This window comes from Odontomachus brunneus, unplaced genomic scaffold, assembly GCF_010583005.1.
Source record: "Odontomachus brunneus isolate Ranch 3 - 2012 unplaced genomic scaffold, Obru_v1 Obru_scaffold_064, whole genome shotgun sequence".
NCBI lineage: Eukaryota > Metazoa > Arthropoda > Insecta > Hymenoptera > Formicidae > Odontomachus > Odontomachus brunneus.
Window position 1 is genome coordinate 950,035 of NW_022639514.1, and position 15,098 is coordinate 965,132.

Below are 15,098 nucleotides of genomic sequence, written 5' to 3' on the forward strand. Positions count from 1 at the left end.
ATTAGAAATATTTTTCTCTAAAATGCTCCCCCGTCGAGTTATTTTGCCGTTCCGGTACTTTTGCTATACCCTGTATATCGTAAAATATATAAACGGAAATCCATACGTGGTATATATTATTTTACAATTTAAAACTGTCCTTTTTCAAGTGATGAGGATCAATTCTAATGCATCGCTTTCACCTGTTCTTTTAAGAAATCTTTTACTATGATTCGACGAGCTTCTGATCTAACTCGTTCCCGTAGTAGGTATGTTGTTAATTTTTTTTACAGGATTTCTATGCCTATATACGAGTCTATCGTTTTCCACTCTGATGAAATCTTTTGATGCTCTTAAAGCACAAACGCTTCTGTCCAGGGATCAGTTACTGAGTCTTCGCATTTTCGCAGAAATGGTGGGTTTCCAGCCCACTGTGCACTGGTACGCAGGACCAGGTTCTAAGGAGAACCTCTCCACCGTATCGCCGCGATCACGATTACCTGGCATGTCTTTTATCCTATCGCTTGAGAAAGCCGTATTTATGACACCCTCCTGGTTCGTTTGGTCCTGCGACGATACGCTGGATCGTTGTTCTTCAGAACCTTCCATTGGATATGGACGGCTAGAATCTTTAGCCCATGGGTTGTCGGTCTCGATAATAGTCGGTGTAAAAGGCGACTGTTGAACAGAATGTGAAATATTCGTCGTGCTCGGCCAAGGTCGCGTTACCGGTCTGGACGGTTTCGTAAGGACAGGGAAGAAAGACTTCCTGGGCTCGAAGCGTGACGTCGGATTCTTCGCCAGCGAGGAAAATCTGCTGACAGCCTCGGCTAGAACGCGTGGCTGTTCGACTTCAGTCGGCTGTTCTTGACCATCCAGCTGCACAACCGTTTCAGAACAATTGCGAGCCACCTTCCTAGGCGTTGAAGGGGACCCGCTGATCTGGCTAAAACAAACGAGTATAATTTAATAGAGCTCTCGTCTCGTGGTGCTCTTTCCTGCCTCAAAAGAATGATTCTGGGATTGCAAAAAGATAATTGGTTAAAAAGGAGAAATCACTAAATATATAATACAGGCACTAAATATATAATACAGGCAGATTTTACCTTTTTTTATATAAAAAAATCTACTAAAATTATAAATTAAAATATTGTCATAATATTATCTTAACCTTTTGAAGCACAGGACACTAAAAATTCGGATTCTAATAAAATATTCATGCCACATGACTAAAATGACAACTCAAGCGATCATTTCTTTTGAAATTAATTTTTTTTATTTTCTTATTTTTTATAGAATAGGAGTAATTTTACCGTGCAATCACTGTGCAACAAAATATTTCCATCACTATACACAGGCTGGGCGGTGGTTTTGTTGCGAGATCACTATGCCTGAAGTTATGATTTGGTTCTAATAGATGAACTTACGGTGAAATCACTGTGCTCTAAAGGGTTTAAAATGAAATATTGTCATAGTATTTTTTAAAAAATGAAACCGAATTTTTTAACTGACTTAATAAATTTTAATAAATATGCTTTCTGTTTATAATTCCATGAAGAGATGAGAAACATTTAAATATGTAATCGAAACTTAAAGAAATCATGACACATAGTCATTTAAATGACAATACTGTTATTAGGTAACAGTGATTAGTAGAATACATCGATAATTGCCCTAATTGTAACTTTACCGCTTTTCGTTCACTGGACTCTCGTTCGGGTTTGATAAACTCGCAGTGGAAGTGCGAGGGGTCGTAATTCCTTTCCCTCCTTCCTCCTCCTCCTCCTCCAAAATACCAGGTAAAAACATCATTTGTTTTTCCTCAGGTACCCTAAAATGCCATAAAAATCAATGTTAGAATTTATTGTATCATTTTCTTTTATGTAAGATTTCGACGTATGACGTACGAGGTTTTTAATTTCTACAAGAAAAATTTGGTACAAAGAAAAAAGATTTAGCTGATTCAGTAAATCTGTAGTTTGTTAGGAAAAATTAAACATTATAATTAAGCAGATTTACTAGTTTACAATAAGGAAATTATTCGCGGAAGCAATTGTCAATCTGCTTACAGGGTAAACTTATTTTAGTTGATATTTTCTTAGTTACTGCAATAAATCCTTTTGTATTTCAAGCTAATTAAAGTTTGCGAAACAACATCATTAATTTTATCAAACAAATAACGCACCTGAAATAAATCAATAAATAACAAAGAAATATTTTTGTTCGTTTTACGAAAAAAATGTATTCTCATTAAGCCTATATATGCAAGTGTTCGTAATGAGAAATATATGATTATGCGCTACACAATTTGTTTTACTTTTTATATTAATAATTGCATATATTATAATTGCATATATATATAATATATATTAATATAAACTATATACAATCTTTAGAGGTGTGTATACATTTACATTTATTAGTATTTATTAGTATTTTATTATTACTATTTCTATTACATTTATAGTATTTTATTATTATTTGAATAATTGCAGAGTAAATACTCCACATATTTCAATGAACATTATTACTTTAGCTAACTTCTATTGATGGAGTAACTAATTATTTAGCTGTAATGAAATCCCTTAATGTGTCAAATTTCTTTGATACAACAGTAAAATGCAGTTAGTTGCATATATTAAGCTAGATTTTTCATTGATTATGATAGAAAATCGTCTTACTAACAAGTCTGTTGTGTTATAACACGAAAATTTATTAGATACAATCATAAAGCTAATATAACTTTATTTCAAGTAGAATAAAAAATCAAGTAGAATAAAAATGACGTCAAAATGGTGTCAAAATGATGAGCAAATAATGAAAAACTCACAACTATAATTTGATCCTTTTGATGTCATTATAATTTTTTGTTCTACTTGGGATTTAAGAGGACTAGAACGGTTTCATCTTCCGAAAATTGAGTGAAATTCGAATGAAATTCGATTGTCGATGAACGAATATAGAAATATAATGTTTATTTTTTTTTAGTTTTTATACATATTTTTAGGAATACAATAAGCGGTAAAAGTTAAAAAAATATTAATAATTGAGTGAGATATTGTTAAAATAAAAAACGTTATTTTTGCGGTTTTGCCACGATTCCGGGAAAACAAGTTGGAATTTTTTAATGCAAGGCGTTATTTTGTAGATATGATTTCCCTCTATAGATTAAACTGGAATGGAACTAAAAATCTAAAAAATTAGAGGACATAGAAATAGCGGACAAAAAACCAAAAATGTCTAAAAATTCAAGTTATATGTTGTTAAAATGGTATTAAAAAATTAATTTTTATAAGCAAACTTTGGTTCAATCTACGTCTTTATCTTTAATTAAAAAAAAAGATCAAGTCGATATCTTCAGCCGTTCTTGAGTTATCATGGCAAAAGGAGCGGAAAATGCTGTTTTGAAAAATAAACGACCGACTACTTCTACTACCGACCGACCGTTCTCGTCTCCTTTGTTGTTACTCTTATATTTGTTAGCAGTGACCTCCACACACTTATAGCTTTTGTTTCCGATATTATTATTTCTAAGTTTTCGAACCGTTATTACTGTTTATTAGTTTGTTTTAAATAAACAATATCTACATTTCTTACACTATATGATCGCGCGCGCTCCACCGGTCGCGTGCCGCCTCACATTTTTCGCTCTTCTGAACTCAATTTTTCGAATATCGTGATTCTTTTTGCGCCAAAATGTTCTTATAGAGTTGTACTAAACGATTATGTAAAAAACAAAAAATCGATTTTTTGAAGATTTAAAACCGTTCTAGTCCCCTTAATTTACGCAACGTAACGAATCAGTTGCCCGTAAGGAGGGAAGAAAGAGAGAGGGAAAGGGCGGGAGGAAGGGAGAGAGAGAGAGAGAGAGAGAGAGAGAGAGAGAGAGAGAGAGAGAGAGAGACCGGGGTTAGATGCTTTATTTTATTTTAGAATTTTGAAGTTATAACTTCTCAACTAATTGTTGTAAATAACCGTATAAACATAATGGAGGCAATCTTTTTTTATATGTATTAATGTGCGTCACTGTTAATCGTATATTTTGTTTTGTAAAAATATGAACTTGCAGCAACATAGCCACTTTGCCCTGATATCGGGTTCAGTTGCCAGTAGCGCAAGCCACATATAAAATATGTATCCTGATTAATGATTTCTATCTAGAGTATATCTAAAGTTTTCGTGAGAGGTCTCAACAGTTCTTCTGTAGGTCCTTAATTATGAGCCAATTTTACCTTGTGTGTCTATATACTTCATTTCAATTATTTTATAAATGAAAATTGTATTTATTACTAAAAACATTAATCATACACTTGCAAGACATTTTATTTTAGCTAGCAACATATCGTTTAATTGTCATAATGTAATGTTCCATCAGTCACGATAAAGGATATTAATTTCGAGAGGTTCGAAAATTTATTTTGTTATTACCAAATCAGTTTTTTTCTATTTCTTATTATACCGATTTTAAAGAAACTTAGGAAAAAGTATTTATATTCTAGAAGAATTATTTCGCGATTTTGTACTCACTATTCCTTTTAAGATAAATACTAAAAAATAAAAAAAAAGATATATATATATATATATATATATATATATATATATATATATATATATATATATATATAAGCAACATATTGCTAAGGTCATATAGCCCCTGTCTCTCTTATATTATAGTCATAGGTTTCTTATGTTAATAAGGTTTTCAATCGTGGCAGCAAATCTGTTTTTTCCGTTAAGGTTTGTTGCAAACGATTTACATCTAACTTGATTTATCTGGAAGACATACTTTTAAAAAATGAAATTATTTTTAAAATCCATAATTCGTGAAGTCTACTTTGACGATTTGATGTGCAGAATTGAATCTTATAAATTATGAACTCGAGCTCCTTTGTAACTCTAACGTTTCGTATTATTATATACTTGTATAAAATACTAACGTCATGTTCGCCACGCTACCGCGATACGTCTTTTTCTTATAAGCTGCTGCTGCTTCTGTATAAGGTAAGTTCAAATTCTCAGAATCGTAATAGATGTCTTTAACGAGTGGTGGACAACGATTCATTAGCGTGTCCACTCCGAGATACGAAACCTGGCGATTATACACAAGTGTACATATAAATATTGCATTTTAGAATTCACCTCAATTATTTGAAATTGTTTTAATTGTTCCCACCTTGACGTGACGATCAATTAGCCAGTTGAGTTCAAAGTCCTCGTCATCGTCGCCGAAAGGATTTATCAGTTGCTCGGCTACCTTCAATAATCCCATAAAAAAGAAAAACTGCAAGATCGTGAAGATGGGCAAGTACTTGTCTATCTTCAATTGGAATTGCTTTTCATGGCCGTCGATGTATTGTCGGCCAACTAAAGCAACCGCGAAGAAGCTGTATGTAGCGAGTGTCACCACTTGGGTATATACTAAAGGGATTGACACCCAGTCGTAGCTCCACAAAAGTCCACACTTTGTTCGAAAATCATTGAATTCCTGCAATCATTGAAATAGTTATCATTAATCTTAACGAAGAAAATGTTATTTCAGCAAACATGATGACGTCAAATGATATAACAATGACATCTCTAACATCAATAATAAGTCATTAAATATCATTTGATGTCATTATGTTTGTTGAGATAATATTTTCCTTAAAGTATCACTCTGTATTAGCTGTTTTTCTTGTGGAAGAGGAAATTTTATTATCCATTTAATTATATTTTGTATTGTTTAGAAAAAAAATTAATTAATCGTAGATGGTTGAATGCAAATGTTGTTGGCAAAATATGCTCTTAGAGTAAAAATAACATTTTAATTCTTGTATAAACCACAGTGTTCCGTTTCTAATTTCACTAAATTATTAAGGAGATCATAAGGCAAAACGAGTTTATTCGTAATTTATTGATATTTGATATTTGTATTTATTATTACTTGTATTACGTAAAATAAATTAAAATATTATCTTGTGCAATTAGAAAAAGATTAATTATTCGAAAGTTGAGATATTTGAAACTAAAGTTGATACTTTTTATAGTGTTCCTTAAGGTTCGCGTACTATTTTCAAATTATATTTTTAATTTTTTATAATTCTTTTTAATTCTTTATTTTAAATACTCTCCCTTCTTGCTTCTCTCTAAAAGTTTTAATGAAAAGCTACTATAATATTAAAGACTAATATACCGACATCATATAAATTTAAAATCATTATTATCATTAAATTAGAATTATTGACTATTTTGTTTGAAAAATGGTGGAACAGTGGTGGAAAGTTTATAATACTCGAAATATATATATATATATACATATATACGTATTTAGGCATTTATAAATGTATAAGATATATTGTTTGATGATACATATTGAGAGTGTGCATTAATTTTAAGGGATTTTTTAGTAAAAATACGGCTTTATTGTGAAAAAATGGTTACAAATTGATCATTTAAAATATTTTCCATCGCTAGTTACTACTTTTTCCCATCTTTCTGGTAATAGGTGGATTCCACGTCGAAAAAACGATACATCTTTCGAGACTATTCACGAATCGACCCATTTTTTGATATCCTCATAAGAATGGAAGCGCTCAGACAGGCCATGAATCATCGATCGAAATAGGTAGTAATCGGAAGGAGCAATATCTGGAGAATACGGTGGGTGTGATAGGACATCCCAGTTAAGCGCTTCTAACGTTTCCTTGACCGGTTTCGCAACATATGGCCGAGCGTTGTCGTGCTGGAAAATCACTTTGTCGTGTCTTTTCGCATAATCTGGCCGTTTTTGCTTCGACTCAATTGCATCAATTATTGTTGGTAGCGTTCCCCAGTGTTTCGTTGAGTTGGAGCAGCTCATAATAGACCCAACTGATTCCACCAAATACAGAGCATGAGCTTGGCGCCATGAATATTCGGTTTTGCCGTCGATGTTGATGGTTCACCTGGCCTGCACCATGATTTTTTGCGCTTGGGATTATCGTAGCGTATCTATTTTTCATCACCCGTCACGATACAATGCAAAAAACTTTTTCTTCTGTGTTTTTGAAGCAACAATTCATAGGTCAATGTCTAGATATAGCTTCCGGAATGGAACCGTGTCTTGAATCAGCGATATGCCGACGTTTCGCAAACGTTGCAGTTTGCATCATCAGGGCTGAGAACTCTGATACTATCAGATAGTATCAGAGTTCTCAGCCCTGATGATGCAAACTGCAACGTTTGCGAAACGTCGGCATATCGCTGATTCAAGACACGGCTCCATTCCGGAAGCTATATCTAGACATTGTATCAATGGCCGTGAAAGCCTCAAATCTAGTAATTCATAGGTCATTTTGCGCCTTTCGACGTCCCTCGGCTTCAACTCGTACGGCACCCAATTTCCTTGCTTTTGAATCATTCCAATGGCCTTCAAACGTCTAGAAATCGTTGATCGATCAACATTTAATGATTCTGCAAGTTCTTCTTGCGTTTGACTGGGGTCGTGATTGAATAAAGCTTCCACTTCCTTATCTTCAAACTTTTTCGGCTAGCCTGAACGTTCCTTGTCTTTCGCGTCGAAATCACCTTTTTTATAGCGTCGAAACCAGTACTTACATGTTGAAATTGATGGATAATCACCATAAGCTTCCAACAGCATTTGTTAACTTTCAGCAACACTTTTCTTCAAATGGAAGTAAAAAACTAAGCTTCCCGCAAATTGTTGGCACAAAATTCGACATATTCAACGCTAAAAAAACAATGTTGTTTACACTTTAGCAAAATGACACATAAACTAAAAATGACACATAAACTGAAAACTAAAGCCATATGATAGTGCTTTGACATGAAGGTAGCAATAATATGGCCCGATGCGATATAGTACATAGAAGGAAGAGGGCATACTACGTGGCGGCGGGACGCCGTGCGTTCGAGATCTGCGTATCTTTTTCGTTCCAGAGAGAGAAAAATATCGAGAGCGCGGTCCTGCTAGGCCGGGACTCGAACCCGAGTCTTTCGCTTGCCGGACGACTGCTCTAAACCACTGAGCTACCTGACGCTCCACGCTCACGACACTCTCCTCTTCCTAGATAACGCTCAGAGATGCCGTTCGGAAGCGACATCTCTGGCGCGATCCCGAGCGCACGGCGACTACAGAGAGAAACAATGTTACTGTACCAAATGGTACAGCTGTCAGTCTCTCAAAGTTAAAGGTTGCTATTCTTTAAGACCTGCTGTCCATGTATGCCCGTCTCCACCGTTGCCCCTTCTCATCCGATGCAAACAATACAAATAAGCCCCTGGGTCGACACCAATTTTTTGGCAGCCCCCGGGTGCTTGGACGCAATGTGTCATGGGGGATCCACCATAGAAGGAGGAGGACATACTAGGTTACGCCATTTCTTGAAAATCTTTTAAAATTAATGCACACTCCCAATATATTCATTTGGTGTATGTAAATAAGATTTAACCTAAACAAAAAGTTTATCTACCATTTTGTGAAGAACCACGTTAAAATTTTAATTATTAATTAATTAATTAATTAATTAATCAAATTTTAATTATTAATTAATTATTAATAATTATTAATTAATTATTAATAAAAAAAATGATCGCGTGTGATACTGTAACTGAAGTGCTGTCTGGATCGCGTTAATTAACGTTTTCCTTTCATTCCTAATCTATCATCGTTCAAATAGAGTAATGTCCGAATAGAATAACATTGTGTTAAGGAGAAATTAAATGACATAGCGATTGTTGATTGACAATTAGCAATTGACGATTAGTGTTTAACTAATCAGAGCAACACAATCAGTAGCTACTTTGCTTTAATTAGTTGAAAACCAATTGTCAATCGATAATCGCTAGTCTGATTCTTTTAGGCGAGCGTTGAGCGTTGAGCAGTGATAGACTCAATGAGTGATGTGCGAGAAGTGTTGATTAGCGCAATCTAGAGATACTACATCTATAGCGCTCCACTTACAGTACCACGCGCGATCATTCGTCAATCTTCTTTAATTAATAACTAAAAATTTTACATAATTGTTCACAAAATGGTAGAGGAATTTTTTGTTTAGTTTATAACCTAATACTTATATGAAATAAGTATATGTAATTGTCAGATTGTATGTATGTATGTATTTATGTGTGTGTGTGTGTGTGTGTGTATATATATATATACATGTATATTATCTGTGCATCTTTATTAGATCAACTGATGCACAAATGAAACATTAATAAGAAAATAATATTTTTCGTATTTGTAATATATATTGCGTACGTATTTATATGCATCCAAACTTTATCTCAAATTAACATTTATTATTTAGATAATGAAATTAATGCATAAAAATGCAATTTTGTTTAATAGATAGCAAGTTTACGAGTGGTGTCCTTGATGCGCGCGTCACTAAAAGAGTACGCGCGCGACACTGAACTTTATAACCTCCTTGAGCTAATTTCAGTAAAATAATACTATCATTTCTTTTTTTGGTAAACCTTTACAAAAACGGACGCGGCACTTATAACCTTGACCTTTATATATATGATAGAGGTCACCCTCTTGAGTAACTTTCAGAAGGTCCCGCGAGTCGAAATTTCAAGTCTATTATAAGTCTCGCAGTGCTAATATATTCTTTAATACTCCTGTTGCTACGAGTTCTATCATAGCGCTATTAACGACGTTTTTGGGTTGTATTAATCTTATAGTGATATGAAAACCTATATTAAGCCTTATAACGCGGGAGGCGAAGTTATGCAGCGAGATTTTTAAGTCTACTATAAACTTCGCAATATTAATGGTTCTTTTAATATTCCTTATGCTACAAGTTTTATCGTAATATTGCTAACGATGATGCAAAATATATACTAAAGGATATTTTATTAAAAAAAGATTAGTTTAAAAAGTAGGTTAAAAGTAGTTTTAGAATATTTTATTCTACTTCTTTATTTTATTAATGGGCATACATAAATGTTATTGATTTCAGTATAGACACCCAAGTAGGAATTTACTACTGGCATCAAAGTACTATTGGCCCAATACCGATTTATGGTAAATATTACTGGCATAGTACTAGATGCCAGTACGGGTTTAGTATTGGTGTGATACTGGAATGATAGAAAAGGTATTGGAAAACAGTACTGTCAGTACCGAAAATCAGTATTATACCAGTATAAAAAAAGTATTGATTCTTAGCACTGGGGAAGTATCTACTCCCAGTACTGGGCCAGTATCGATTCCTAGTTAATTTTTATTATTTATACAATTGTTAATATCACAACTATATAGTATGGAAAGAAAGATTAAATCATAGCCGAGGGGGGCTGTCGCCCTCGTACCTGTACAGGTCTATTTTTAATAGTCATGTGAGGAAAAAATCTTCAGGGCGATGGCTGGAATCGAGCTTTAGTCTTCCGCTTGTTAGGCAAGTGTTCTTACCACTGAGCTATCTAGGTTTTATGTTAGTGACCTCTTCCGTTTTCCCATAAAGGACATTGGTACCGTCCGTTTTTCGGTACCGGCACAATACTAGCCCAATATCCTTTATTGGCAGATTGTATACGACTCTTACTTGGGTATCCAGTACTGATTCTACGAACAGGGTCAGTACCAATAATACAGCTTTTTTAATACTAGTATCGGGCCAGTACCGAAAACGACAAACACTTTTCGGTAACGCCCCAGTATACGTACGGTACGATTATTTAGTACTTAACCTTAGTGCGGAGCCAGTACTAATAATACAGCTTTTTTATATTAGGCCCAATACTGAGCCAGTACTAAAATCGGACATTCGTTTTTCGATATTGACCCAGTATCGGGCCATTTTTTTGTACTGGCGAAACGTATACGATTTCTACTTGGGTACATACTCATATTAAAGACTCTATTGGACTAACTATAAAGTTATTAGTTTTATGACATTTCTGCAAAAAGGAACTTATGTCCGCTATATTATTATTACTTCGAACAATGAATACATTGTCAGTCGCAATTTTCTGTATAATCGCATAATGTTTTTTTGTTGACATCGACAGATCTGTTCGTTACACTTTTGATGCAGAGTTTTAATAAAATATTGAATTTCTCCAAAGTACATTTGATTCTCATTATTTACGTACAACACAACAGAAGATTTCGTCTGTAAATCGACTTTGTATATTTGCGTCACATATAAATACCTATTTTTCACGTAACAATTTTGAAACATTGGTTTGGAAGATCCAAGCATTTTTGTTTGTTAATATTTCAGCCAAAAATTAATATTTTTTAATCCCTTTTTTTTGTAATCGAAACATCAAAGTCTACTTGAACGGACTATATAAGTTTCATTGGAGAATCATAAATAGAAAAAGAGTTCTAAATATTAATATAAAAAATTTTTGCCTACGAAATTAACAAAAAATTTTGGCTAAGAAATTAACTTTTCTCGGATCTCGTCAGAGATTCAAAATAATAACTTAGGATTAATCCTACATTATAATATAAAGTGTATTATATTATATGTTATAAAATGGGTAATGTAATAATACAAATAGTGTTAATTATAATAATAGATTACCATATATCTTGAATGGCATCAGATTTTGTGCTATAAATATTTTCAGAAAATATTACTTAATATTAAATTATTTTATATATTTTCTACTAGAGTAATAAAATTTAACGCACTAAATTATAGAAAGAGCATATCAAGTAATTGAATATTAAACAGCCTAATAAAAAATACATAAATATTTTTATTATGTTTTTATTTTTATTATTTTTATTATTCAATTACTTGACATATTCTTCCTATAATTTAGTGCGTTGAATTTTATTACTAGTAGAAAATATGTGAAAAAATTTAATATTAAATAATTTAAATTAATATAAATAATATGATTCTACAATGAAACTTATATAGTCCGTTCAAGTAGATTTTGATGTTACAAAAAAAGGGATTAAAAAATACTAATTTTTGCCTGAAATATTAACAAACAAAAATGCTTGGATCTTCCAGAGCAATGTTCCAAAATTGTTATGTGAAAAATAGGTATTTATATGTGTTGCAAATATACAAAGTCAATTTATAGACGAAATCTTCTGTTGTGTTGTACGTAAATAATGAGAATTAAATGTACTTTGGAGATATTCAATTTATTAAAACTATGCATCAAAAGTGCAACAAACAGATCTGTTGATGTCAACAAAAAAACATGTGGTTATACAGAAAATTGCGAATGACAATGTATTCATTGTTCGAAGTAATAATAATGTAGCGGACATAAGTTTCTTTTTGCAGAAATGTCATAAAACTAATAACTTTATAGCTATTCCAATAGAATCTTTAATATGAGTATGTATCTATATTGAAGTCGATAACATTTATATATGCCCATTAACCAAAAAAAGAAGTAGAATAAAATATCCTAAAACTTTTAAACTCTTTTTAATAAATTTTTAATATTTTTTCGGGAAACGCTTAAAGCATACCCACACAGCACACAATATTTATGATAAAGATTTATAAATATTTATTTCAAATTATTTTTTAAAAATATTATATAAATATTTTATGTACATAAAGGTAAAAGAATCAAAATCCTTATTTAAAATATGATTAAAATATAGACTAAATATTTTATACAATATCTATGGTAAACAAAAAATAAATATGTGTAGTAATATTTTATAAATATTTATGTAAATATTATACATAAAAAAAATAAATATAATTGTTTATAATTATTAAATTAATAAAGAAATAAGAAAATCGAAATTTAAATTGGTAATGTATACTGGAAAAAATTCTTTAAATTAAAGAAATATATTTTGTTAAATATAATTTTTTAACTTAAAAAAATACTTGTTAGATTTTAGAAAATATCCTAGGTAGCACAGAGAATTAAAAAAGAATTAAAAAAGAATTCAGTCATATTAATTTACCAATTCTGAGTTCATTTTCAGATACAAAAAATTCTTCAGAATTCAGTTCAGTGAAAAGAATTCCTTTTGCATCTAAAAATGAACTCAAAATTGGTGACATACGACTGAATTCTTTTTGAATTCTCTGAGCTATGTAATAAATATAAGGTAATATGTGTTTAAATTTGTAAAATGTAAAATTATAAATTTCTAGATAAAAAATAATTTCTTTCATTTAAAATATCTATATATAAGAATAAACAAATTATTTCTTTACGCACACAAGAAGAAAAGGATATTTTTTAAATGTAAAAACTGTGTTTAAATAAATATTTGTTTGTTTTAAAAGTAAATGAAATACTAGTAAATTATTTTATTAATCTAAATAAATTATTTTCTAATTTTAGAAAAAAAATTTTTTTTTTCTAAAAGTATCTTTTTTTGTGTTTTAAATTAAAGTTTCTTTTATTATCAGAAAACAATTTATTTAAATTTACAAAGTAATTTATTTATATTTTACTTACTTTAAAAGTAAATATTTTTTAAATATACTTTTTACATACTTTTTACATTTAAAAGGATCTATCCTCTTCTTTTAAATAAATTGTTTTCGTACATGGATATACATATAATACAAAACAGCGCATGTATACAATACGAAGCACTTTTCATTCAAAGTGACAGTTGGCGCAGTAGGTAAGGTAAACGACTCAAAAACTTAAAGGTCTCAGTTTCAAATCCCAGCAATGGTAAGCAAATTTTCGAAGTACAATTTAAACTTGAATTAAGTGTAGCATATGAAACAATAAAGAGAGAGAGTGGAAAATTTAAGAATAATTCAGGAAAAGAAAAAAAAATATTTAAATAAATCTTATAAATGCTTTGTAAAAATTTTTGTGCTGTCAGGGTAGGACCTACAACCGTTCTAGAGTTTTATAAGAATAGGACTTGTAGCCGTTTTAGAGGATCCCAACAAGTCCTCCTTCAAATCTGAAACTTGGTAGAAGCGGAAATAACTGTCAATTTGTAGTATTAAAAGAGCATAATATCTATATCTGAAGATATCCTTCATTAATCCTATAAGTCTTATATTTCTACAATATTTACAGGCTCAAAGTAGAAGTGAAACTCGGAGTTTCAGCCGTCGCTCGTTGTTTGTTAAAAAGTTATTTATAAAAGAATTTCGAAAAATGTATTGTGATTTTTGGATATTATATGTATTGTTAATGAGCCAAAGTACGATATATATGTGCTACATACTTCAGTAGTCTCTTGTGATTTTGCATGCAAAGTCAAAAACATATGTATGGAACGAAATAATTGTAAACTTTCGAAACGTCGGCACATCGCAGATTCAAGACACGGCTCCATTCCGGAAGCTATACCTAGAAATTGTAGATTTTCTTTCGGATTATAAGCACGAGAAAATGTAACCTTTGCTTCGCGTTGATACTATCTTGTGTTTATATTTCAATATTTCTTATGAATGCTTACAGTACTCATTGTCTCTAGTGTTTATTACTTTCTATACCTATGAATTATCTCGCAGTCTCATTTAGTTCTTCGAGGTATGAACTTCTTACTGTATTTCATATATTAATACGATTAATAGTGTATTACATTAATAATATAATGTATTTATTATACACGAATTTTTGCACTTAACTCATGATTTTAATGCTCTAACGCAGTATCTTATATATAAACAAGTTACTCGTGAAAATATCCAATGTCTCAAATATGAAAACATGTACAAGTGAAAATATCCAATGTCTCAAATATGAAAACTTATACAAGTGTATATCAAAACTTTATTCTACAATGCACTAATAAACGTTATAAAACTGTGCGTGGACGAAAACGACAACGACTAACATGCAATTTTAAAATAAGTATGTTAAATAACACCTGGTTTTCTCAAAAGTTCATATGGATATGACAAGATTTGTCGTTTTATTGCGTATTTTTTGACAATGAAGCCACTACGTCACTCTTTTTTATGTAATGAGTTAGAGTTGAGTGAAAAAAGTGTTAATTAATTGGACAAATTTTTGCAGAGAGGTAATCAATCTTTAAATTAACTATTTATATTTACTTATATATATATATACATATATATATATATATATTAAGTTATATATTAAGTTATATATAACCAATAGTTAACCAATTGTATGATAACTAAATATCATATATATATATATATATATATATATATATATATATATATATATATATATATATATATATATAT

At 31.1% G+C, this 15,098-nt stretch overlaps 1 protein-coding gene across 5 annotated transcripts in view; it reads right to left on the reverse strand.

Annotated features, from left to right (window-relative positions):
• LOC116846444 (bestrophin-4-like) overlaps window positions 1-15,098 on the reverse strand; it is a 29,250-nt gene continuing 14,152 nt past the window's right edge. For 3 of the 5 annotated variants that reach the window (XM_032820252.1, XM_032820253.1, XM_032820250.1), the window contains 4 exons: window positions 5,153-5,464; window positions 4,917-5,068; window positions 1,670-1,810; window positions 361-925 (listed from right to left, as the gene is read on the reverse strand). In XM_032820252.1, coding sequence (XP_032676143.1) covers window positions 361-925; window positions 1,670-1,810; window positions 4,917-5,068; window positions 5,153-5,464 — 1,170 coding nt within the window. Of the gene's footprint in view, window positions 926-1,669; window positions 1,811-4,916; window positions 5,069-5,152; window positions 5,465-15,098 lie in introns of all 5 variants that reach the window. The other 2 variants (XM_032820249.1, XM_032820254.1) reach the window with 1 other exon arrangement.